General features: G+C 37.0%; 1 protein-coding gene, 1 long non-coding RNA gene and 1 other non-coding gene across 3 annotated transcripts; 1 reads left to right on the forward strand and 2 right to left on the reverse strand.

Moving 5' to 3' along the window:
• Positions 1–3,317, forward strand: LOC109081945 (phospholipase A2-like). The gene is made up of 4 exons (XM_019096901.2): positions 1–748; positions 1,774–1,942; positions 2,471–2,577; positions 3,013–3,317. The coding sequence occupies exons 1-4, from the start codon at positions 712–714 to the stop codon at positions 3,159–3,161; spliced, it is 462 nt and encodes a 153-aa protein (XP_018952446.1). The 5' UTR covers positions 1–711; the 3' UTR covers positions 3,162–3,317.
• Positions 3,318–8,453: 5,136 nt separating this feature from the next.
• On the reverse strand, positions 8,454–23,616 carry LOC109081944. The gene is made up of 3 exons (XR_006154195.1): positions 23,071–23,616; positions 9,235–9,309; positions 8,454–9,125 (listed from the first exon to the last, which is right to left on the reverse strand). It is a non-coding gene; the product is annotated as an uncharacterized LOC109081944 (long non-coding RNA).
• Positions 23,617–24,978: 1,362 nt separating this feature from the next.
• On the reverse strand, positions 24,979–25,050 carry trnat-cgu. The gene has a single exon. It is a non-coding gene; the product is annotated as a tRNA-Thr (tRNA).
• Between the last annotated feature and the right edge of the window lie 1,083 nt (positions 25,051–26,133).

Genomic DNA, 26,133 nt, shown 5'->3' on the forward strand with positions numbered 1-26,133 from the left:
TTTTGAACAATTCTTGAATGTATTTGTAGGATACTAAAAAGAATATCTTGCTGATATGATTTAAAAGATTTCAAACTCTTTAAGACTGAAACTGAGTCTTTGTGTTCCTCAACCCACTGCAATGCCAAGAGCATTCCTATCATTTCTACAGTATTATCTGCCAAATGATTTGAAGTTCACTTTACTCCACTGGTCATCACTGTCTTGAACTAAAAAAGCAGCCCCAGTTATTTGACGTTCTGCATCTTTTGAGCCATCTGTATACACTTGTAAATGCCAGGGGTAGGACTCTGGAATATATATCGAAAATGCAGATGACAAGTCAACTTCTCTTTCTGTTTTTTTTTTTTTTTAACCTCCAACAAATGCAAATCTACTTGAGGTGTTACATAAACCCATGGTTCATTTTCCCAGTTGGCAGCTGATCCAGCTCAAGCTGTTTGTATGGAAAAGCCAACCAGCCCTCATAGGGCGGTCCCGAGCTGAACACCAAACCAGTCATCAGAGCAGGGACATTATCCAACACTCCCAGACCTTAACTTTTAACATAATTTTAACCCTGAGGAAACGGTAGCCTCCAGGAGTGAGAGAGTGCGAGGATTACAGTAGGAGTGATGTCCTGAGATTACTCCGTATCTAAATAAAGCCCAGCACTGAGGAAGTCTGTTTATCCGAGACTGAGCAGAGACTGGACTATTACCTGTGAGCACAATGACTGGGCTGTATCACACATTCCTGCTATTTACAGGTGAGGCTGCTCACTTCTCATTTAACTATTCACTCGCACACTGCTTTCTCCTATCAAATCGACATTTTTATTAAATTAAATACTATTAGTGTGCTACTGGACATGTAGTGTTTGTGTGAATATCAGGCTATATATAGTTAATTCATTTATTAAAAATAAAAATTATTGTTAAAAGCTACTTCGAGTAATGTATTTATAGTATTTTTAAAATGCATGCATTTACTCATAGTAGCTTGTAACAATTAATTATAATGTTTTAAAAACTTTTCGACAATACAGTCAAACTTGCACAGTTGTGAATGTTAATTTTAAAGTTTTAACCTAAGCTTGCTTTATTTATTTATTTATTATTATTATTATATATTTTTTTATTTTATGTAAGTAGGGCAGAGTGGACAAAAATAGGCTGACAAATTACTTGAAAAAATTCACTTAGAAAATTGCTAGGAAATTTCACAAATAATTACAAAGAAATGACAAGTAATACAATAAATTAAACAATATTTTGAAAAAGAAAGACTGAAATAATATTTTCATGTAAATCTTGAAAATGGATTTTTAGAAAATAATTGACAAAATTTTAGAAAAGGAATTTTTACAGCATAGATAAATTACCAGAATAATTCAAGCAAATCATAAAAAATATATATACTTATGACTAAGAGCGAAACAGTCATCATTTAGACCCCACACAACTGGAATCTAACACTTCATCAGTGGAATCTGACACTGCATTGGTGAAAAATGGCCCTATTCTTTCCTTGAGAAACTCTAGACAATAAATTTGAGGTTGTTCCGTGAGACTTACAGTAAATGTAAGAGTAACAATAAGTAACATAAATGCAAAATGGGATATTGTATCATAATTGATTATTATTATAGTATTATGCATTATAAGTGGCAAAATATTTTAAAAAAGTGAACAGCATAATATGTTAAATGTCTAGTAAACAAATAAATATAAGGAAAATTGGTTATATTTCAATGGAAAGCCTGGACTAAATTCACCATTTGACTCTTTTTAGTCAGTATGGCTTCCCTGCAGCCACAGAGGTCTCCACGGAGCAAAAGGGGTTTGCTGGAACTAGCTGGCGTGATCAAGTGCAGCACGGGACGATCAGCTTTAACTTATGCGATGTATGGATGTTACTGTGGTCTCGGGGGTCAAGGGTGGCCCAGAGACAGAGCGGACTGGTAAGACACCACATTACCTACAAATATCTGTGCAGTTCTGTGTAACAGAAGCAACAAATATTGTTTTTTCAATTCGCTTTTTCATGTTAAATTTACTTGATGCATCTTGGTCAAAGTGTGTACATTTCTGTGGCATTCCCTCAGACATCCGGAAAAGGCTTACTCCCAGCTCTCCCACACACAAAATTACAATTTCCCTTAACCTCAGTATAGGATGCAGAGACCAATATCGCTGTTCTCAGTGAGCTCTTCGGAAGTAGACAACGGGATGAAAATGAATAAACAAACCTGCTGATATTATTACACCACATTCCACAGAGAGATTGTTCAATCTAATCTTACAAAGTCAGCAGTTTATCTGGCCGACATTCTCAGCGGCCCTCCATGTATGAGATCACATTGTATTTCTGCAAGTCTGCTTGAATTATGTTACATGATGACAAAACAATTCAAAACCAGACAGAACTGGGCTAGGTTCTCTGTGCCATTTCATTACAGATAATCTCAAGGGCATTTGTTCTTCTTTAGGTGTTGCCACAAACATGACTGCTGTTATGGGGATGCAGAATTTGCAGGCTGTCAGACAAAAATGGACAGGTATCAGTGGACGTGTGAAGAAGAGGAGGTTGACTGCGGTATGATGAGTTATTTAGATATTAAACTGGCATATCTATATTCTTTCAGAATCACTTTTTACATTATAATAGCCTGGGGTCAAATAAGACACAGAAAAATTCAATAAACCTTAAAATGGAAAGTAAACTTGTGGAAAAAATATGACTATGAATTTTTTGTTTGGTCTTTTACTCTAGCTTCAGGAAGTAGTAGTAATACTGGGTGTGTATTATAACAGATGGGAGACTTCAGGCTAAAAAGAGGCAGTGTTTTTAACCAAACCACAACATATTTTTAGATCTTGTTCCTGCAGTAAACACCATAATGTGCTATAGGAAACACTCAGTGTATTGCTGAAGAGGCATAATGTGTAGTTAAAGTATGGTTTCCTTTACTCTGTATGCAAACTACTCATTTTACACAGCTAACAATTTACGTTTATGTCTTCAACGCAGATACACTCAATGACAGATGTGCGAAAATCCTCTGCCGATGTGACAGGGAAGCAGCCAGATGCCTCCGAAAGGCACCGTACAAACAGAAATATGCTCTGTGGCCAGATTTCCTCTGCGGATGTGTTCATCCTACCTGCAACATTTACTAATGCCAGTATAAAATTTGGTAAACAAATCTTTTTGAGCTTGTATTGTATGTTTGATGCTTATTATAGGCTTTATATTGTTCAAATCATTTCCATTTTCTACATAAATTTGTATTTTATATTTACATAGCTGACTTTCAAAAGTGAATGGATTAAAATATGCGCAAAATAATCACAGTATTGCTCATTTTTTAGATATGGCACAGTGTTTTGAGAATTGCTCTCCACCACTTTGGTCAGTATGGGGAGAGAGGGGCTACTTGTCACACTAGAATTTCTCAAGATTTATTAAAGTCAGTTTAGACAAATGTGTCACAAACAATAGGTACAGGCATACAATGGCCACTGAGTGATTTATAAAAGGGTAAAAGTACTTTAAAATCAATCCTAAATATAACTGGAAGCCAGTATAAGGACCTGAGGACTGGTGTGATATGCTCAGATTTTCTGGTTCTAGTCAGAATCCTGGCAGCAGAGTTCTGGATGAGCTGCAGCTGTCTAATGGTCTTTTTGGGAAGGCTGGTGAGGACATTACATTAGTCCACCTGCTGCTGATAAAGGCATGAACAAGTTTCTCCAAGTCTTGACTGGAAACAAAACATCTAATTCTTGCACTGTTTTTGAGATGATGGTATGCTGATTTAGTTACTGCTATGACATGACTACTGAAACTAAGGTCTGTCTCCAGAATCACCCCAAGATTTTTGACTTGATTTTTAGTTGTTTGACCCCTAGACTCAACGTATGCATTCACCTTGAGAACTTCATCTTTGTTTCCAAATGCAGTAACCTCCATTTTCTCCTTGTTTAACTGAAGAAAATTTTGGCACATCCAACTGTTAATTTCATCGATGCATGAGGGAGAGTCAGAGGGAGTCGATGGGGCTGTAGTCATTTGGCAATAAGGCTAGGTAAATCTGGGTATCATCACCAGCATAGCTGTGATAGGCAATTTGGTTCTATTTCATTATTTGACTTAGTGGGAGCATATACAGGCTAAACAATAGCGGTAAAAGAATTGAGTTTTGTCGGACTCTGCATGTCATGGACATCCACTTAGACTTCTGCTCTCCTATACTCACATAATAACCTCTTCCTTCTAAGTATGACCTGGACCAATTGAGAACCATACCAGAAAGCCAGACCCAGTTTTCCAGTCTCTCTAGAAGTATGTTATGATCAAGTGTCAAATGCAGCACTAGTAAGATCTAGTAGTACCAGCACTGATATTTTGCCAGAATCAGAATTTAAGCGAATATCATTTATTATCTTAATGAGCGCTGTCTCTGTGCTGTGATGCGGTTGGAAACCAGATTCAAAATTGTCCAGGTATCCATTTGAGTTTAAGTAGTTGTTCAGCTGATTAAAAACTACTTTTTCAATAATCTTCCGTTAAGTGTAAAATTTGATATTGGTTTATAGTTGCTCCATATGGTGTTATCAAGATTGCTCTCTTTCAGAAAGGGCTTAACAACTGCAGTTTTCAGGGATTTTTGGAAGTCCCATAAAAGAAGTGAGGCATTCACTTCTAAGAGATCTGCTTCTGAACAGTTAAGCACACTTTTGAAAAAAAAGATGTGGTAAGTCTGTCGAGATAGCAGGTTGATGATTAAATTATTTTTGCTGTCAATTGCTTCAAAAACAGACATAGTAAAAGCCCCGATATACTTCAAAGAAAGTTATTTTTCATTATTCATTTGAGGGCAAAAAGAAGTTTGAAAAGGCTAAGCGACGGTATGCTGTTTTCGAACTTTCCACACCTCCGCTGGAGGCGGGATTGTAAACGTGTCATGCCGCCCGCGTGTACCCCCTAAACACAACAATGATGGCGGCTGTTAGAGAAGAACAGTTCACTAATCTGGCAGTAGCACTGATCTATTCAAAGGCAAAGAAAAAGAAAGAACAGAAAGAATGATGGCAAGTTTGCCCTTTTTATTCAGCAACCCTGCTGAAAAAAAAAACCCAGCATATGCTGGTTAAGTATGTTTTGACGCTGGGATGCTGGTTTGTGCTGGTCCTATTCTGGTATATGCTGGTCCTTTGCTAGTTTATGATGGTCGTGTACTGGCAAAGGACCAGCATAAACCAGCATCCCAGCACCAAAATATACCTAACCAGCATATGCTGGATTTTTCAGCAGGAAATGTGGAGCACAGATGAGGAAGTGCATTTTTCATACTTCAGAATGTGCACCGGGCGGTTTGATGATTTCTTGAAAAGGGTATTGCCGTATGTGAAACGTGCAAAACGCACAGGACACAGATTTCCACTACAGAGAGACTTGGCTGGACACTCCGAGTACTAGCTTGTGGGGCCACGCAACAAAGTGTGGCTGAAACATTCAAGATTGGACCATGCACAGCCCGTAAGATATTTGCGGAGATGTGTTCTCCTGCCTGAACTCCATGGAATAAGACACGAACCGGGGAAAAAAAAAATTGCACGTCAAAGAAGGTGGAGTTCGAGAACACATCCACCGACTGCGCAATCTCCACTGACCAATGGTAGCTCAAAGGTGTTTAGGAACCAAAACTAACTCCCCCAAGAAGTTCGCTTTGGTGAGCTGTTTTTGTTTTAAAATTACAGTCATTTCGGAGGACCTTGAAGCAATGATTGATGGAGGGTGGGCTCGGTCAGCTTGGAATGCATTTTCAAAGCCACACTGAATTTTTCTACAAATATCCCACGGCGTCATGATGAAAAAACAATCCTAAGTGTTCTAACTGTTAGTCTAAATGCATTTAGGACAAATAGCATTTAAATGATCATTTTGCTGGTGAGCTTGATTTCACAGAGTACAACATGTTTCTGGATCAACATCCTTGATGACCCTGGAACAACATTCCATTCCAATCAACCAATCAGAACTGAGATATAACTTTTCAGGAAATATCTGTTACAATCAGGGTTGGGTGCACCCTTGTTAATAAGCTATCATTTCCCACTGATTTTAAGAATAAATTATGGGTAGGATTAGGTTTAGGGTTAGGGATTGGGTTAAGTCTAAATTTTTGAACAATAATGTTAATCCAGGATCATCAAAAGATGTTGATCCAGGAACATGTCTTACTTGGCAAAATTGTGGCGACCCATTTTGCTACCATTCCTGCTTGGACATGTAACACATATCAAATCAATTTTTGTTTTTTGTACATTTTCATTTTAATTTCACAATTTATAAAACGTTAAAATGTGTATGCAATTTACATATTAAGACTGTTGGAAATGGCAAATGTAAATTATATAATTTAATTTTCCTTTTGCGCCAAACTTTGCATGTATGGGTAATGGAATATGTAAATTTAAATACAGAAATACATTGCCATTTTGCATATTGCATTTTAAATTGAATTTCGCTACCTATATGCTTCCATACCTTTCAGCACAATCCCTAGATATTCAAAAGACAAGTACTGACCAAATGACACTTGCATGCATTGATAGACATCTTTAAATAGAGATTTAACAGTCCTGCTGACACTCATGAAAGTAAAGTTAGGAGGGGCTGCTTCATTGAGGACTGTTGCACTGCAGCTGTCTTCTAGCCATGTTTCATTTAGAAACATAAAATCCAGGTTGTTTGTGCACAGTTATTAAGTCATTGATCAGAAATTATTTATTTTTTAGTAAGCGAATGTTTCAAAATGCTAACTTGATGGCACTACTTTGTGTCTTTACAGTAATCTTTGTATGATGGCCGCAGATTAGATGGGTCAGCCGTACTGCTTGAGAAGGCCGTAGACTTTCTATCACGTGATAAAATAGAAACAGAGAAAGCTACAGGCACACTGGGTTCCCGCTTCTGTAAACATTTGTGAATGTTGCTGCTATATCACTGAGAGCTAAAATACACAAAATAGCTGCAAGACGTAAAGGATTGGAACTTTTTAACTTAGGTGAGGAATTGATTTTTTGTTTGTATTGTATGTTTGGTTTGGTTCTTTACTTTAAGGGAAGATATTATCTTAATTGCATCTGAGGCAGATTCAATGTAATTGTATATTATATTCTTATAATATTTGAATTATCTTTCAATAGACCATTAAATGGCTTTAATTTAGCTTTTCAGAATTTCACTCAGTAAACAGCAAATAAATAAAAATAAAAATGATTGTTTATTTAAAAAAAAAATTATAATACGTTTATTTTAAAATCTCTAAATTTTATCAAACATCAAACTATAGCCCTAAGATGGACGGATCAATGAATGATTGAATGAATGAATAAAGATCACAGATTTTATATTGATTGTGCACTTTAACTTCACACTTAACCAGGGGCCAGGGCCCAGTAGGGGGCCTCACACTTCCATGGTGTGCTTAAAGCAACTTGTATGTAATTTTTTAATTTTTTTTAAAACCTTGAAGCAGGCTACCAGTTTCAAAATAATTCTCATGATTTACTTATAATAAGGCGAATGGCTTCTGATCCTTCCCCTGCTCTGCCCCAAACATCTTTCAAAGTATAAGTTTGGAGAATGGAGACACAAAAAGAGTGAAATGATTCACGGAAGCGTAAAGCAATCCACTCTAATTACGACAGTGGTGTATTTACGACAGGGATTTCCTCTTACTCAACTGTAGGGGGCTCCAACATCGCAAAAACTACAAACAGTTGCTTTATGACATAAAATGACTTAAAACAAGAAATAATATTTTTTAGAAATCCTTATCCAGTAAATCACAAACAACAAAAAAGTTGGTTGTCTTTTGAACATTGGTGTGGACAATGGTTTAGAACTGCTGAATTAACTTTTAAATACCCCGTCATACACTTAATCTGAATACCTTTCAACTCTTATTACTTTTTAAGTCCCAAAGGAAAGATAGTAAGTTTTAATACACAGTTTATGCCTAGAAGAATTTCTGTGTAACATTAAAGAGGTATTACACTGATTCTGGTGCTTTGAATGTGACCATAGCTGGTCTGGTGTGCAATTTCCTTTACCTAAAATGAATGTGTTAATATCCAGGGAATGATGGGAATTCTGAAGCTGGCAAAGATTGTGTTGTCTTTTCTAGGCCAAAGAGGAAATCTAGCTCACACCCACCTTGTGTCCTTAAAAGTCTCCTCATAAATGGTGTTCGTCCTTTCTCTAGGTCTAATGCTTGTCCTCGCTCTCATTCCCAGCATTACACAGAAATGACATCAGGTTCATTAATAGAGCTTGTTGTCTTTTCTATGAATGTATGGGCTGAATGAAACTAGACATCGGGCTGCTGGTTGCATGAAATATACCACTAGGTGGCATTATACCATCAGTTCATATTTACACACGAACCACAGACAACAATAGGATTTTGATCGTTTTCACTTTATTGTTTGAGAGTTATCAGCGTTATTTTAAAATATACAACATAATATAATCAATATATTTTATAAATGCATTGCTTTTTAAACGAGATCCCATCCCAGTCAAACCCAGACAATGTCTAGCATGCATAGCTTTAATGCTAATAGGGAATATTGGTTTTGAAAGATACCTCTGAATGTGCAATTTTTGGGTCTAACCAGTGCTAGCTCTATTCAAGACCTTACAAAATGTGGTTTACCAAACCATTAATGAACAAAGAATAGCCTACACAGTGCCTGCATAATACCGTCTGCACACATCTATAAAAGTAACTCAATTGTTGGCTCATGTGTAGATGAGGTAATTTAATAATACGGTCATGGTAAATCATGCTAATCTGTCTTTTGTTTGCTGTGGTGCTTGTTAAGGGATTTAAATGGACATAACTGGCCTTTCTCTCCCATAGTTCACTCCTTACACGGGACTCTCATGTGAAGCTCCTGACGGTCTGTTGTCAGGCAGGGTGAAGATATCTGAAACAGGAGAAGATCTGCCCAACAGCCAGAGCCAAGGACTGAGATCTGAATATCTAGGGCAAGTTCCACAAACACTCGCTCAATTGTGTCCTACCATCAGCGGTTAATGAGCGATGAAGTTATGGAAGTCATATGCCTCTGCAGTCACATGGAAGGGGGGAAAGAAGAGGGTCGTTAATGTCACGTCTGCAAGTCTGCTTGTTTACTTCCTCCGAGAGCATCTTTAAATTGTAGACAATGCTCTTACTTGTTTGACTTATTAACTCCTTGCGCATGGGGTTTTCTTTATCTATCGCCATGAAGTGCAGCTGGTTGCTGGAAGCTGAAATACAAAACAACTGTAACTTCAATTCTTCAGGGTTGTATATAGGTCTAGGGTAAACATAAATTAATGATGAAAAGGAATATAGCATGCTTAATCTTAGAAACCATGATACCTTCACTTTTCTTCTTGGAAAATGGATATTTGTCAATCAATCTAAGAACTTTAGCAGTCCAAAACAATTTAAGACAGTATTTTTGGGCATTTTAAGACGCACCTAAATATTTTTAATATCAATTTATTAGATGATGGGAATATCAAACTGAGTTTCATTTGCAAACAAATTATGCTAGGGAAAAAATTGCTTTTCTTTCAATTTTCAGCATCATTACTCCAGTCTTCAGTGTCTCATGATCCTTCAGAAATCATTCTAATATGCTGCTCAAGAAACATTTCTTATTATTATTATCAATGTTGAAATCCGTTTCACTGCTTCATACATTTGTGGAAATTGTGATGTTTTTTTTCAGGATTCTTTGATAATTAGAAAGTTCAAAAGAACAGCAATTATTTAAAATCTTTTGTAACATTATAAATGTCTTTACTGCTACTTTTGACATAATGTTGCACTATGTTTGACATTGAGAAAGTATCAAAACAGAAAAAGTAGTTTTCATTTTAAAACCTAGCAAAGAATTATAATCTTTTGCTCGAAATGTGTGTTTGAGCCATCTATCTTTAAAAAAAAGCCACACAATTCAATGTTTTCTTATGTAATGCAACAAAATTAATTTTACAATGACTTTCTTCAGTGTCCTAATGCGTTTTTGAGGGCTTCTGTACAAGTTCCCAGAACAACACAAGGGAAAGAAAAACGTAAACACAATCATGAATTCAGAGAACAATTGTGCAACTGTCATGAACACCTGGACTCAATTGACTGTTAAGTGGAAAACTAGTAAGAAATATCACAATCGGCACCCTTTAAACACCTTTAACAAGTAGCTGCTGGGAAAAGGGAACAGGAAGGTCTCCAGTGGCTTCTTCTGAACATTTAAAGGAATCTAGTGATTACAATAAACAAAGGTTTTGTTAGTAATAATGTCATCAAACACAGAAAAGAAATGGAACATTTAGAAACATCCATGCAGTACATGAGTGGTGACCAACTTCTTTGCCTTTAAGATGGTTAATAAAACATTGCAACATTACTAACGTTTCACCAGGGGTGTAATTGCTTGTCTTCAGAAAGTAAAGTACTGTATAATTTTGTTCCCATGTGTAATCCAGCCTAGATGATCACCTTCATAATAGCAAGCCATATAATTACTTTCAAGGTTTAATGACCTGCAGTCGAACAGCTCTACAAGTTGTACCAGCGGGTTTATTTGGAGCTTGGCATTATAGCTACTCATCCAAAAAAAAAAAAAAAAAAGAGGCATTCCTCATGTCTTTCCAGAAAAGGGCTTTAGTTTAAACTCCACTTTTGGCTGTGTAGAAAGCATTATGATCACACGATAAGGCTGACTATGACTTAATTGGTGTAACACGATAGCATATTGCTGTGGCTTTCACACCCTGAGAGATGGATCTAATTGAAGTCTCTGGAGATCGCAGCTAGCATACGGAGCTCCTCTCACTGTCCCCTACCTGGCGACTGGCACAAGAAAAGAATCTCTAGTTTATTTTTATTTTTTTTTCATCCCAGAACCTTTGAATTCAAGTAACAGAACTATGAGTGTAGATGGCGTTGTATAAGGTGACCTGCAGTCTCAAGACATTAGTTAGTATTTCTGGTTTTCTGCGAATATTTGCCAGTAAAGTCAACATGTCAAGAATAATTGTAAAAAAAAAAATTCATGGGTTTTTCCATCCATTTTGTTCAAACTGCAAGACTGTTTGGATGGTCTGTATGAATGAATGTTTGTTTTGGTGCGCTACTGATCCAACATCCTACTGCCAGTTTAGAGATTCCAGTTCATCTACTAAATGAGCGTTTATTCAATTAACTTTTGCCTCTTTGCCACAAATGACTTAGCTGTTGCCTCTGGAAACAAGTTCTTCACCAAGAACACTAGAAAGCTTGAGGTGGGATTCAGAACTGCTTGATTTTGCTGACAAAAAAATCTGTCACAAAAGGATTAGTGAATCATTACTGTTTTTTATTAATGAGATTTTGGACACTTTATTTTAAGGTCCAGTTTTTGCCATTAACAAACATATGATATTTGCCTCAAACTCCTAATTTGCTGCTTATTCATAGTTAGTAAGGTAGCTGTTAAGTTTTAGGGATGTAGAATATGCTCATGCAGAATATGTGCTTTATAATTACTAACGATATGCTAATAAGCAACTAGATAATAGTGAGGATTGGTCCCTACTAAGGTGTTACCGAGAATTTTTAATGGACTAATACTGTTTTGTTATTTTTGTATAATAATGTCCCTATATGTATCTATCTATTACAGTTTCTTTACACAATCACCTTGGCACTAATATCACAAACGTGATGTCATTTTTTCTAATATACACAAACCCGAGATAATTTGTTTATTGAACCAAAATCACCTGTTGACAACATAACATCTGAGTATTACCATTTCAAAATGCAATTTACACATCTAAAATGACTGCTTATTAATTTCATTGCAACGGTCTAACTATCAGCTGAAACAACTGCTCAATATGCTAAGTAACTTCTGCATTATAATGCATAGTTTTATGGAAACTGGCCAACAATATTCCATGATTACATCATGAAAGTTTCATGATAACGAAATGTATTATGTAGAACGTGAATCAATTAGATTAGATTATCTATGGAGATAATATTTCTTCAACTTTCTTTTTCAGACAGTTTATGGTCCCTTCTACCTCTTTGCCAAACCATGTTTTCAGATGTTTATAGTTATCAATCCTTTATATTGCCTTTTATATTAAGCCAGTTAAGAAGTTGAAGAAGCACTGTAGTTGAAGTTTTACTGTACTGTAGTTTATTTTCTTTTTTTGTAGCTATTTTTTATGATTTGATTGTATTTCATAAATACTGTAAATATACTGATTCCAGTAGTATTCAATAATCAGTGTGTTCAATGAGATTGTCAGACAGCTAACTATCCAGACAGACAGATAGATAGATAGATAGATAGATAGATAGATAGATAGATAGATAGATAGATAGATAGATAGATAGATAGATAGATAGATAGATAGATAGATAGATAGATAGATAGATAGATAGATGGGTATGTGAAAATGACATAGATCTGTGATTGATATTTTCGTTTGATTTGACAGATGAGAGAAATGTCTGGACTTGTAGCATACAGTGAATCTTTTTGTTTCTCTGGGAGCAGTGACTCAAGTCGTAACCTGTCTCATCTGTTTCAGTCTAAAAACTCTTCCCTGGCCTTGTCATATAAACATGTAAATGAAAGATAGGGAAGCGCTGCCACTGATCCATAACTGTCCTCTGTCTTTACAGATGTCGCACATACTGTCATGTAATTTATGTGCATCTTGTCCTTCACTCTGAACCTATAAATCCATTCGGTGGGCAGAAACACTGAGGATGTGACTCAGAAATAAAAGCCATGTGCACTGGCTTCTTTTCTCATTTCCCCTTGAAAAAGGCCCAAGACACAGCAGCCACAAGAGCACACAGGAAGTAAATCTTCAAGGACTTGCAGTAGCGAATCATCGCAGCGAGTTTCCCCCAAAACCCAAAGACTTACAACAGCTCCTCATTGCGAACGCAGACAAGAAAAATGGCAGCGATGAGACAAACATGCAAGCAAATGAATTTCAGATGACTGCCAGCCACCTTAATGCATGAAGCTGGGCTCAGCTTTTATTCAAAATAAGACCTTCATTCAATTGGTTTGGCTGTGAGGGGGTGGCATGTGGTTTCAGTTAAGAGCTGAACTGCTAGGGAGCTTCGTCTAATGTGTGTGTGTGTGTGTGTGTCTCTTGCTTCTCCCTGACCCCATGACTCATGACAGCATGGCTACACTCCTCTCCCACACAACAGGAGCATTACAGATACAAAGAATGCAGACTAATGGTTTGCCACGCTGTAATACCCCTGCAGGAAGAGGATGCATGGATCATAAAATTTAAGCCTGGCAAGGCATTCATCGACAATAGAGCCAGTCAGCATTCTCCTCACCCCCTCTGATCTCTTTAATAGATCAAGAGAACAAAAACCCCTCTCAATAGATAACTTGCACTGTAGTTGACATGTGCTTCTTTATGTAATATTGGAAGGTGCGGAGCTCGGTCCACCACTGCATTATGAAATGTCTTTAAAAGAATAGCTCAAGTTAAAGGAAAGTTATCATGTACTCAGCCTCATGTCTTTCCATACACATATTACTTTGTATCTTCTGTAGAACATAGAAGAATGTTACTAGTTTAGAGATTCCAGTTCATTTGCTAAATGAGCGTTTATTCAATTAACTGTTGCCTCTTTGCCACAAATGACTTAGCTGTTGCCTCTGGAAACAAGTTCTTCACCAAGAACACTAGAAAGCTTGAGGTGGCATTCAGAACTGCTTGATCACAAAAGGAATATTTTTTTATTAATGAGATTTTGGACACATGCACTTTATTTTTTAAAGTTATCATGTACTAGGTATGGCATTAGGGATGTAGAATAAGGTCATGTAGAACAATTAGTACTAATAAATGGCTAATATTCTAGTAATATTCATGCTAATCAGCAACTAGTTAATAGACCCTAAAATAAATTGTTACCGGTTGAGTAAATGATGACAGAATGTTTATTTTTAGGTTTTTAGGTGAACTAGCCTGTTAAGTCCAATCTACATTTTTTGGAGCAAAAATGGGAATCAACATGCCATGAATGCTGTAGATTGTACTGTACTGCACTCTTTAATATTGATATTGCATCCATGATCCATTGTGAATAAAAGTTACCGTACACTTTTGAAAATAAAGGTTCTTTATTGGTTCCAAGAAGTACTTTTGACATCCATGGAACCTTTGCCATTAGACAAACAGGTATATATTCCATTGGACAACATAGTAAAAATTGTTCTTTAGATTATTAATAGATTATTAAAAACACACTTCACACACATTTAAAAACTATTTACTAAAAGGTTCTTTGGGAACCTATGCAATCGCTGCCAAAACCCCCTTTGGAACCTACATTTTTAAGAGTGTTGAGAAATAAGATGTTTGCGGCAGCAGTCAGAAGCCAATTTACTGTATCACAGGAGCATGTAGCCAGTGTGTGATGTGCTCGTGATAACCACGAAGACAGTGTAGAAAGTCAAAGAGCATGATCCATTACTGAGCCCACTGGCAAATCAAAACAACAAAACCAGCATTGTCAGGCCTGTAATCTCTTTTAAATGTGCACCAGATGACAAGACATCTTTGATAGCGTGTTTGCAGAGAGATAATTATTTTGTAAACCCAGGTCTTGAAAGTTTTGTACTGTTAATCGTCATGATATCTCTGCTGTTGTGGCAAACTCTCTACTTCTGGGCTTGCTAACAACAGTGGTCAACACCATAAAAACACAAAAGATGTACCACTATCACTAACAATGGCAAAGCTATGTTTCTCAGTAGAGAGATGGCAGTGTCACTGCTTTCATAGTTACATAGCTTTTCAGTAGCAAAGCTATTTTAACTTTAAGTAGCATGTAGCATTGTAAACCACTAAAGCATCAACATTTTCTTGACATCATTTCAGCAATAAAGATATGTGTGTGAACTTAAGTATTCACTGATGTGCTGTTTACAGTCAGAACTAGTGAAGTCTGATTCAGGAGCAAACAACCCTTTTAAATCATTTCTTTTCAATAGGCCTGAATTACTTAAGTTATCAGTATGAGTTTGAATCGATCGAGTAGTTCAAGTGTTCATATAACTGAATCATCTGGGTGGTGCACTCATCCTCACTCTGCGCTGTTTACAGTAAAGGCCTGTTCACACCAAGGACGATAGCTATAACAATAACTATAAGGTTTCAATAATCATTATAATTCTATAAGAATAGCAAAGACCACATTACAACTATAATGATACTGAGGAGTGATATGGTTGGATACTCTTAAAACATTATTTTCTCCAGCTGATGTACAATAAAAACATTGACAGCCAATCAGAATTTAAGAGTTCAAGCATTAAAAAGTCACCCAAAAAATTTAAATTCTGTCATCATTTACTCACCCTCATGTCTATGGAAGTCAACTGTTATCAACATTCTTAAAAATATATTCTTTTGTGTTCAGCAGAAGAAAGAAACAGGTTTGGAATGACATGAGGGTGAGTAAACGATAACATTTTCATTTTGGGGTGAACTCTCCTCAAAGCAGCAGATGAGAAAAGTGCAGCTCACACTTATAATAAACAGACTGTTATCGTCTGTAAACGTGGTAGACTGGCATCTTTTACCATGGCGCCATCATCCGTTTCACGCTTTTTAAAAAGAGATCCCACATTCTTTTTCATTCATTAGTGCTGGAGCTCTGCAGTCAGATACTTTTGTGCCGTTTTTAATGGCAAAAACATCGGCCCCTGATCACTAGGAAATCAAAAATTGTTGTCAAATTGGACAGATACTAAAGCACTTCTCATCAGCCATGCAGATGAAGACAACGACACAGTGTGTAAAAAAAGTCATTTCTGATGATTGACATCACACAGTTTACCCGTATTTTGGTGCTTAATGGTATTTTAAGGGTAAAACCGAAAGACGTTGATTAAGTGAACAGTGGTCATTTCCTGGAAAAGTTTTGAAGGCAATGTGTGAAAATGACTATCAAGACTCTGAAGTCTAATGTTATCTATAATAGTGAAAATACGCAGAAATGGTCAAAACTAAAAAAATAAGTGTACAAATTTTAGATTAAAGCAGACTCAGAGTGTTTACTGTCTCCCGTTTTAGCACCTTAAGAAATGAATATTAGCCTATCTGTATAAATTGTGTATCTTAAAGGGGTCATATGATGCAATTTCAATTTTTCCTTTCTCTTTGGAGTGTTACAAGCTCTTGGTTCAGAAAGAAGATCTGTAAAGTTGCAAAGACTGAAGTCTCAAATCCAAAGAGATATTTTATAAACGTTAAGAGTCAACCACACCCCCCAAAACGGCTTGTTCTAACATGCCCCCACATGTCTACGTCACTCTGTGGGAAGATTTGCATAATGCCGCACAAATGTTCACGCAAAGAAGGTGTAACTTTGATTCTCGCTGTTGCCGCTGTGCCATGTTGTGGAGACGCTGTGTGTTTCGTAGCAAAACTACTTTGTTTGGTCTTCCAAAAGAGGACACATCTAGAAATCAGTGGTTAAGTTGTATTTACAACACTGTTCCAGAACAGTTCAACCCAAATATTCAGATGAGTGCAGAGCATTTTATGGAGGATGAGGATTGTTTCCTGAACCAGTAGCCTGCAATGCGTCTGTGGCACAAAGGCTGTTTCTATAAAGTTGGGCAGTTTCATCTTTGCAAGGACAGTCTGGTGCTTCTGACTCACAGCCTGTAGGTAAGTTTTGTATATTTAAAGAATTTGCCAATGATGATTCAAACGCCAGTTTTGAGCAGTAATGCAGACATGGTTTTATGTTTATGTAGCACGATACGCAACGTAACTCGTAAAAAGACAGTATAAGTAATTATAATCAGTAATTATGTCCCCACTGGATGCAACAAATGCCTCGTTTGTAATGGGTTTTATTGGTTTTGTCTCGTCTAGTGATGTACGGATCACAAACAAATCTTTCTATTTAACCGGATCTTCTTAGTGAAGCGGTCGAACCAGTTCACCAAGTCGAACTGAATCGTTTGAAATGGTTCACGTCTCCAGTACGCACTAATCCACAAATTACTTAAGATATTTGGTTTATAAACATGCCTGACACTCCCTCTGACCCGAAATAAACCAGTGTCCCGAGTTAATCAGTTACTCCAAACTGTACATTGACTGAACTGCTAAAAGAGAACTGATGATTGGATGTGCACGAGCAGAGCAGCTGGACTGAGTCTCGTCCTACAGGGAAACGGCATCACAGTATGGCAAGGGCGTAACATTTCCGTCACACACTTGAGGCATTCGGCCAATCAAAACGCACTGGATAGCTGGCCAATCAGAACACACCTCGCTTTTTCAGAACGATGAGCTTTGTAGAAAACTATGCATTTCAGAAAGGCGGGGCATAGAGGAGAAACAATAATGCACATTATGTGGAAAATAAAGTGTTTTTTGAACCTTAAACTGCATAAACACATTGCATTACACCAAATACACAAAATAATGTTCTTTTTAGCAACTTCATATGACCCCTTTAAGGACTTTTCTCTTTGTCTGTTATGCAGTTTTGACTGTGTTGTAGCTAATGCACAACCGTTTCTCACAAAGGATCAATATCTGTCTGTCTGCCTGTCTACTTTTGAAAAATATGTTTTAAATGATGTCCACTCATGAAGACTACAGTCATATCAGCAGCCAAATAAAAGCAATTTTATTTTACACTGAGCAGACTGTCTCACCAGGGCATGACTGAGATCATATGACTAGCCGAATACTACATGATTTATCTTGGTAACCCCCCATTACCAGACGGTGGACACATTCACTCACAGAATAAATAAATCATTACTACAGCGAATGAATTCCACAATGGCATCAGTAAACAAAAACTACTGCTTTCACATGATGCTGCATTCACAGTATCTGTAAGTTGAAGAAAATGTAGTAAATATATATCTATTCTTTGATGTATAAACAACACATTTTTTTAAGTAACAATTAAAACCAACCTTTAGTTTAAAGATATTCTGAGTTAGCCAGATTTGAAATAATCAGCAAAATTACATCAAAGTGAAGTTGAAAGGCTTAAGCTGTGGATTTATCTGTGTCAGATATAGATATACTCTCATGGCAGAAGCAGCAAGGTGACGTCTGATGCTCTCTAATGACATGCACTCTGTCTTCTGTTCAAACTTTCTCTTGATTTCTAAATATAACTGTAGGGCAAGAAGCGGTAAACATCTTGCGTTGCGCAAGGGGGACTTGTCACGTGTAATTTTCGTATATATCTTACCCTGCTGAGACCTGTGAGAATCATTGCACGAGATGGTGTTTTTAGCAGAAGAATAATTGCATGGGTACGTCTTGACGTTTAAGATACACCTATCGGCATTTACAAGCACCGCAACGGTCAAATTTAATGGTGTGATATTTCCTACCCTGCAAATTAAGTGTTTCTTCTTGTTTATGAAAGGTCTTTTTTTTAAAGAAAGCAGTGTGCATGAATTGCTTCTCTGATTGAGGGCCTGCAATGCACTTTATGAACTGTATAAAAATGCGTTTTACTGGCCTATTGTGAGCCATACTGATGATTTGGTTGTTTACATTAGTTTTTAAACTGTAATAATTGCATTCTCAGCTCATCGTTTCTAGACAAGTTTATTTCCCAATGGATTCAGTTTAATTTGTCTAAAATGCCTGATATTTTGTTAACAAACAAACAAACAAAACTGTACTGATTTAGATTGACAAACTATAATGAAAAATGACATCATTCTTATGTAAATTTTTAAAAAGTATATTCTTTTCATAAAGTCTATCACATGCAATAGTTATCAATTATTAATCCATTCAATTAAATACCCTAAAAGCACTGAAATTATAGGCATGTGATATTTACAAAACATAAATCTTTTTGTGGTATAAGCCTGCGGCTTTACCCCGAGGAAAGGGTGAAGATGTTTACCGAAGAGAGAAACACTTTTTGCTGCCTGCTTCCAAAGTAACGTTTTTGTTTGATCTGTCTGTCTGCTATCGTGACATGCAAGATAAGCATAATAAAAATCATGGAATGACACTCAGGAGGCACAAGCTGTGAGTTCTCTTACATTATGCTCTAACCCATCACTTCTCTAGAGGTTCGCTTGTTTGAGCAAACGATAAGATCTTTTAATCAGTTTTTGGTCTTTTAAAATTAAGCTAATCTAACAGCTTAGTTTATAATTAGATATAATTGGCTTTTCTTACGTTATCAAATAATGTACACTGACAGTGATGACAGTTCCGCTGACTTTATTGCTAACTTCTATTATGTGTACAATAAATAAAACATGACCAAACATCAGAATGGATTTGTAGAAATTTAGCATTACATCACTTGTTTACCAGCAGATCCTCTGCAGTGAATGGGTGCCGTCTGATGATAAAAACATCACAATAATTCACATGACTCCAGTGCATTGACTAACATATTGTGAAAATCTGTTTGTAAGAAAATAAATCAATTTTTTAATACATCGTTAACTTTAATCCGTCACTTTTTAGGCATCCTCTGTTGTTGTCTCATATCAAAATCCACTGACATATTTGTTTTAAACTGTTTTGGCCTGTAAACAGTGCTTAATCTGTGCATATTTCTCTCCTTATTCAGACGAAACAGCTTTTTTACTGGCCAAAGCAATATTATGTATAGAGGACTCATATTTGACATTACTTCTGGATTATTGTGATATTTTAATCAGCTGTTTGGACTTGCATTCTGACGGCACCCATTCCCTGCAGATGTTGAGCAAGTAATGTAATGCTAAATTCAACTGAATTGAATCTCATCTTCAATTTCAATGAAGATACAATCTCATCCTGAATGGAGAGTGAAAACATGTTCACCATATGTTCATTTTTGGGTGAACTATTCCTTTAAAGAGTGTGAGGAATCTTTTTGTCAGGGCAGGATTCTTACATGGGGTTTTTGAAAACCCAAACCATTTCATGTAAAACTGTTAAAGTGAACTGCCAACTCAGCACAAATTATTCTCTAGTGCATTCTTTAAAACTGATTCAGAGGCATTAATGACGTCAAAAGGAACAATAAGCAAGAACTTTGTATTCATTGAGTTTGCAGTAAATACAACACTATGCTTTAAAGTTTCAAAATATTTTAAGTGAAAACTGGTTTGGAGTTATCTTATTTAGTAGTTATATAAAGTTTTTTTTTTTTGCTCACACTGTTTGCATTCCAATTTATATTAATAAACATTAACATACACAAATGTGTGTCACTAAAATCTATTACAGTACACGCAGGCACCACAACTCAGTTCAGGGAGGAAGGATGAACTGTTGGCTGTGTGGGGTGTCAATAATTACTTTCCCATCTGAAACTCTCCCTTTCTCCTATTACCATGAGTTGAGCCGTAACAGAGCCACAGAAAAGAGAAAGCACTACAGCTAATTCCAGCAGGATTTGTGCCCAGTGCCCATTTTAAAGAGGTACAAGGCAGAATGCAAGCCAAAAGGCCTGTAAATGTAATGTTACTGTAGTGATTATGAACCATAAAGCATTTAATTCTATTTAAGATTACTAAAAATAGACAAAGAGAATGTGAAAGTTTACTACGCAATAATGTCAAGTATTGCACTTTGGCAAGTCGTAACAAAACTATCCCCTGCTAACATTAGGCATTAGGCTCTTCACATTCTTGGAATCACATCCTGCTCCCTCAACTAGCAATAGACCCCTTGTTCTTATAATAACATGGCATGATATGTTTTAGAGCCTACTAAAAGATCACCGAAACACACTACTGAAAGTTTCTATTGCTTTTTTCCTGCTGATCATTCCTTTGATTCTGTTGTATCAGGAACATACCTGTATTGTTTACATAAAGCACATAGCAGCCTATATTACTCCGATCTTCATTCATTCCTGTCAGCAATAGCTTTGAGCAGCATCTTATAATTAAATCATGATTGACGTGAATGGCCCATGCACAGTGTCAAACTCCTATAGAACCATTCATGACCAGCATTCTTCGCAACGACAAACAAATGATTTCCATAGAGCTGTGAATTTACTCGGACTGTAGAAATTCCTTTGGTGGTTGCTTGTTTGTTCTGTCTGTTTGAGCGGCCCTCGGGGGACGGGCCTGTTCTATATGTTTCAGCAAGAAGATCAAACTGTGCATGACATAAAATGGAGACTGAGAATGAAAGCGGATTGTTGCCACCATCAGCTGGATGACAGAATGCTTGAGTAGATGCAGCAGATGCTTAAGGCATTTAGTGAGCTGCCTTCGGTGCAGCACAACATAATTGAGCACCAAACATAATGTGCGATATTCCCAACTGAATGGAACTGGTGGTATTAGCAATGTCATTATAATGTAAGTGTAGGCAGACTGTGGCGGTCAGTCCTTGGAATACATAACTCCTTTCTATGCCAAAAGCAAAATTCATCTGCAATAAAAGCAGACTATGCATTCATAACATATGCATGTGAATAGCTAAAATATAAATGGTGATCAGTGCAAGAGCAATAAGGATTTTTAGGGGCATTATGATGGTGAAACTGAAACACAAGTGCCCCCAAAAGTCCCTCATTCTCCCTGCGGCATTACATTCAGAAACTTTAGCACGGTTTCAGATCATATTCTTTTGCAACACAGTGTTGTCTCAAAATCAACAATGTTGAAAATGAAAATGGACTGAAACTGTGCTAAGATTTTTTTTTTTTTTTGGCATTCATGATTTCACAAAGAACCTTTAACATCCATGGAACCATTCCATTCTTTGCCCTAAGAAAATAACAGCTCTTTTATGTTTACTGAAAGGTTCTTTGGGGAACCAGATTTAGTTTTTTATGCAATTGCTGCAAAAACAGTGTATGTTTGAACAAGTTTATGCACAACATGTATGCAATAAAACCATTTGCCTCACAATCATCTGGCACAAACGTCAACAAGAACATATTTAATTAAGTACCTGTCACTGATACAGTTTATTGAGAAATAACTACTTTAAGTTTAACTATGTACTCTCGTCACGCTGTTAGAGTGAGTCCCAGAAGCGGGACTTTGCGGGCCAGTTGGATTGAGAGCAATACTCATCTTGCCCCCAAGGTCCCGTCACTGAAATCACAGTGCATATTCAAACACTGACAGATAATACGCAATTATGACTAAATAAATGTACCACAATTACAACTAAAGCATTCATTTCCTCTGTAATTTGATATAGGCTAAAGCAGTCTCTGAGCATATGACTAATACTCAACAATTTTTTTTTTTTACTAACCACATCATATTACAGCTGTGTATTACTGCCATTAGACATTACTTCAACACACTCATCTCTGAATGATTACAGAATACTTCCTGATTAAAACACTGAAACATGCATTTTCTGTGAAACTGCATGACAATATGTAGCCTATTGTTAAAAGTGCTACACACAAATAAACTTGAAATGAACTGAATATGCCAAATGCCCTGCATGCTCATTAATTTGATGTTCTAGGCTTGTTTCTAACACAGCAAGTGACCTTCTTTAGCCATGGCTTCAAGTAAAAATGTAACACATGCAATAACATATCACAGTGGCCACAAAAGCGATCACATGAACTTTTCAAGCGTATGATTTGAGCAAGGCTTTATTAAAACGCTATCCGACCTATTAAGGGCTGTTCGTTAGGAGACAACTGGGCGTCAGTCGAGTCCCAGACAGTGTGTTCGACTCCCCAGAGAGTTCAGGTACTCTCTCAGACACAATCTGTCTGCCTCTGTCGGGAAGCATCGTCCGCGAAAAGCAGCAATATGCACCTAAAATGTCATGCTGTTGCTTTAAAAGACGCATCCCGTTGTTGATCTCTTCATGTCCGTGTTGAATTAAACCGCAAATTCCCATTCTAACGTTTAGCAGAATGCCTATTATGACATCATCATGATCATCAGTGGAATTAATAAGTATTCCGATTCCGATCACACCTGCCTTTGAGAACGCGCACAAACGCACACCGATGCAATATCGCTGGAAACTTACCCCGAATGAATAAAGACGCGCTGTGGGGTTGAAAGAAGCATGTGGCTGATGGGAATCAGATATTTTTTCTTTAAGTGCACGCTGTACGCGCTCCCGCTGGTGAGATGAGCAGCAGACTGACTCTGTGCATGTTGAGATCTCTCTGCTCGTGCATTGCTTCATGGTCACGCTACTAGGTAAAGCAGGGGCCGTGCAGGGGGAGATGCCATTTCCAGCAACACACGCCAATTCCTCGCGGACATTCTCCGGTCTATTAATGATCATCAATGGGTGGCAGTATGAAAAATCGCTCACGTGCTGCTCGATGCTTTTCTTATGCTTTAAAAGGGAGCGAAGTTAAACACGTGGAACTGAATATGAAGCTGGCAGTTTCTATTTTCCTAGAAGTCATTTCCAAATATAGAAACTAGGAAGGGTTATTCTTAGAAACCCTCGAGTCGTTATGGCCGAGAAAATAGCCTTTTCGTCATAGCATCCATCCATTTAGGTTTTTTTTATTTATTTAAATTTTTTTTGTTACTGGAATGTCAGGTTAGTTGAACTGAAGACCTAAATTGTATTAGTGATGCAGTTGTAGAGTGTTTGTAGTTCTATATCGCCCTTGTTCTGCGTTGATACATGAAAATATGCGATTTATTAATCTGCAATCAAACCTGTAGGACTGCTGCACTGATTTGTTGCTCTCTGTCGCCCTCTGTTGCTGAGATTGTGACGTTGTTGCCTTTTGCTAAAGAGGAAATTGCTGTGACGCCACACAGCAGACAACAGCGCTTCCGGTTTCCTCAGACAAGATCATGCTGCTTGTGATACACCCTTATTAATGATTTATTACTCATACTTGCCGTTTTATAGTATAAACTTATTTCATTTTATATTGATAAGAATTTGAGGTCGTCAGGTTGTTGAATAACGCAACATTTCTAAGCCTAAGAAATAATGGCATTTAAAATTAAAAAAATAAAATAAATAAATAAATAAAAATTAATATTTAACTTATTCATCATGGCCTACTAGATTTTTATTTTAATACACATTTCACCGCATTATGAGTTGATATTCTTTATCTAATAAAGAATCTTTATCTTGATATTCTTTATGCTCTCTTTTTATCTCTTTTTCTTTTAGAGTCAGATTTTTTTATGTTGTTGTTTATTATTGTTATTATTATTGTTTAAATGCAGGTCAATCTTAGCTAAGGCGATCATACATAGCCTATATGTAGGCGATCGTAATGTCCTGACTGAATTGTCCTAATTAATATCAGTTTGTAGCCTACTGATCCACGTATAATATTAGAAATATAATACTTCTTGAATTTAAAAACCTTTTAAAAGTTAAAAAAAATATATATGAATAATAAAATAAAATATATGGAAATCGAGTGTTTCAGCTTTCCATATTTTTTACTTGTAGCTCTTTTAGCTCGTTGGAGCTGTAATGCAAAACAAATCTGGGAATATCTGTAGGGATGGCAGCAAATCTTTTTAGAAGGAAATGCAAAGACGAATGTACTACACGCTGCATGCTTCATCATTATAGAGACATTATTGCACACTTTATTAGTCTAACTATAGTTATTTTATGTAGATAACCAATATTAACAAATACACCCAATCAGCCATACAACGTTCACTGCCTATTAGTGAGATTTCTCATGATATATGCGCTTCTGGTGGTGTCCAGCCTGATATTTTAAAGCGATCAGATGTGTTTGATGAGGGCTGGAGCCAGCGATGTCTCCAGCAGCAGCTCTGATGACCCCTGCTGGAGATAAATCTTATTATGTCTATTCCTGAGTGTATTTCGGTGTAAGGTCTTAAGATAAACCAAGACGCAACGGAGCTGTGCAACATCTTGTTCACCAAGACCATGCATTATGAGTCTTTGTTAGACTGTAATAGACTTAAAAGGCACGGGCGGGGTTCGAACCCGCGATCTTCGGTTTACGAGACCGACGCCTTACCACTTGGCCACCGCGCCTGCGCTTTGAAGACGCAGTTTCCTTTGTTATTCCTCACCAAGTTTACAGTATCGTGTCTGAGAACCCATAAATCACCAGAGGACCCTCGCCAGAGACTATCTGGCTTTGTAGCCTTATATAAGATCAAGAGGCGAAATAAGGCAAACAGGCGAGAAGAAGTGGTATACTCAAGGGAGGCTGAGATTAGGTGATACTGGACTGAATGATACATTGCAGCTAATGATTACGCACAAGATGTCAAATCAAGGAAGATGTAGAACATGTCTTGTTTAGAAGCAATAAATACCATGAATACAGGCAGAAATGGCAGGAAATGGAAGAAGAAAATAAAATATTCTTAAATAAGATATTCTTAAGGAACGAGGGATGGAAAGAAATGGACTCAAAGCTTTGTTTATTTTTTCTTAGAATACAGGATTAATAAGAAGAATTTGGAACTGAAATGTATTTTTTTCCTAAATAAGATAAGTAAGTATCTGGGAAGTCCCTCTACACACTCCTGTACAGTAGTTGGCGATATGCAATAATTACAAGTTACAAAAGCCAAGAAAAAGAAGAAGAAGACCATCTCGGTTAAGTATGTAAGCTTGGTTCCCTGAATAGGGAATGAGATGCTGCGATGGCGTCATCGCTATGGGAACACCTCCAGTGTGACTAATGTCTGAAGCCCTTATACCATCACGCCAATTAATTGGCCAATAGCACTTAGCTCGGGTTTGATTTTTTGCGTTTTTCGCATCCGTGGCAAGCATTTTGACAGTTCAGAGCCACCATACAAGTGAACTCCAAAATCCAGAATGGCGATTGTCAAGTTCATCCACTTCGTCTTGCAGCACAAAGCACTGTATATAGATCCTTGCACACTGAGTTCACAGAAATTGGTGGTCTTCTTTTTAATATGTGGCTCTAGTATTGCTAGCAAAGCATCAAACTAAGCCACTGACACCCTGAAGTAAACTTTGAATCAACCGGGATAATCCCACTGTTCCTGCAGGGGAACTCTTCGTCCTTTCTATATCTGAGGATTGGATGGACCCAATATTTCCTTTCTTTTTCTTTTTTTAAGAAGCGAGAGGACAACA

Source organism: Cyprinus carpio, chromosome B3 (assembly GCF_018340385.1).
Source record: "Cyprinus carpio isolate SPL01 chromosome B3, ASM1834038v1, whole genome shotgun sequence".
NCBI lineage: Eukaryota > Metazoa > Chordata > Actinopteri > Cypriniformes > Cyprinidae > Cyprinus > Cyprinus carpio.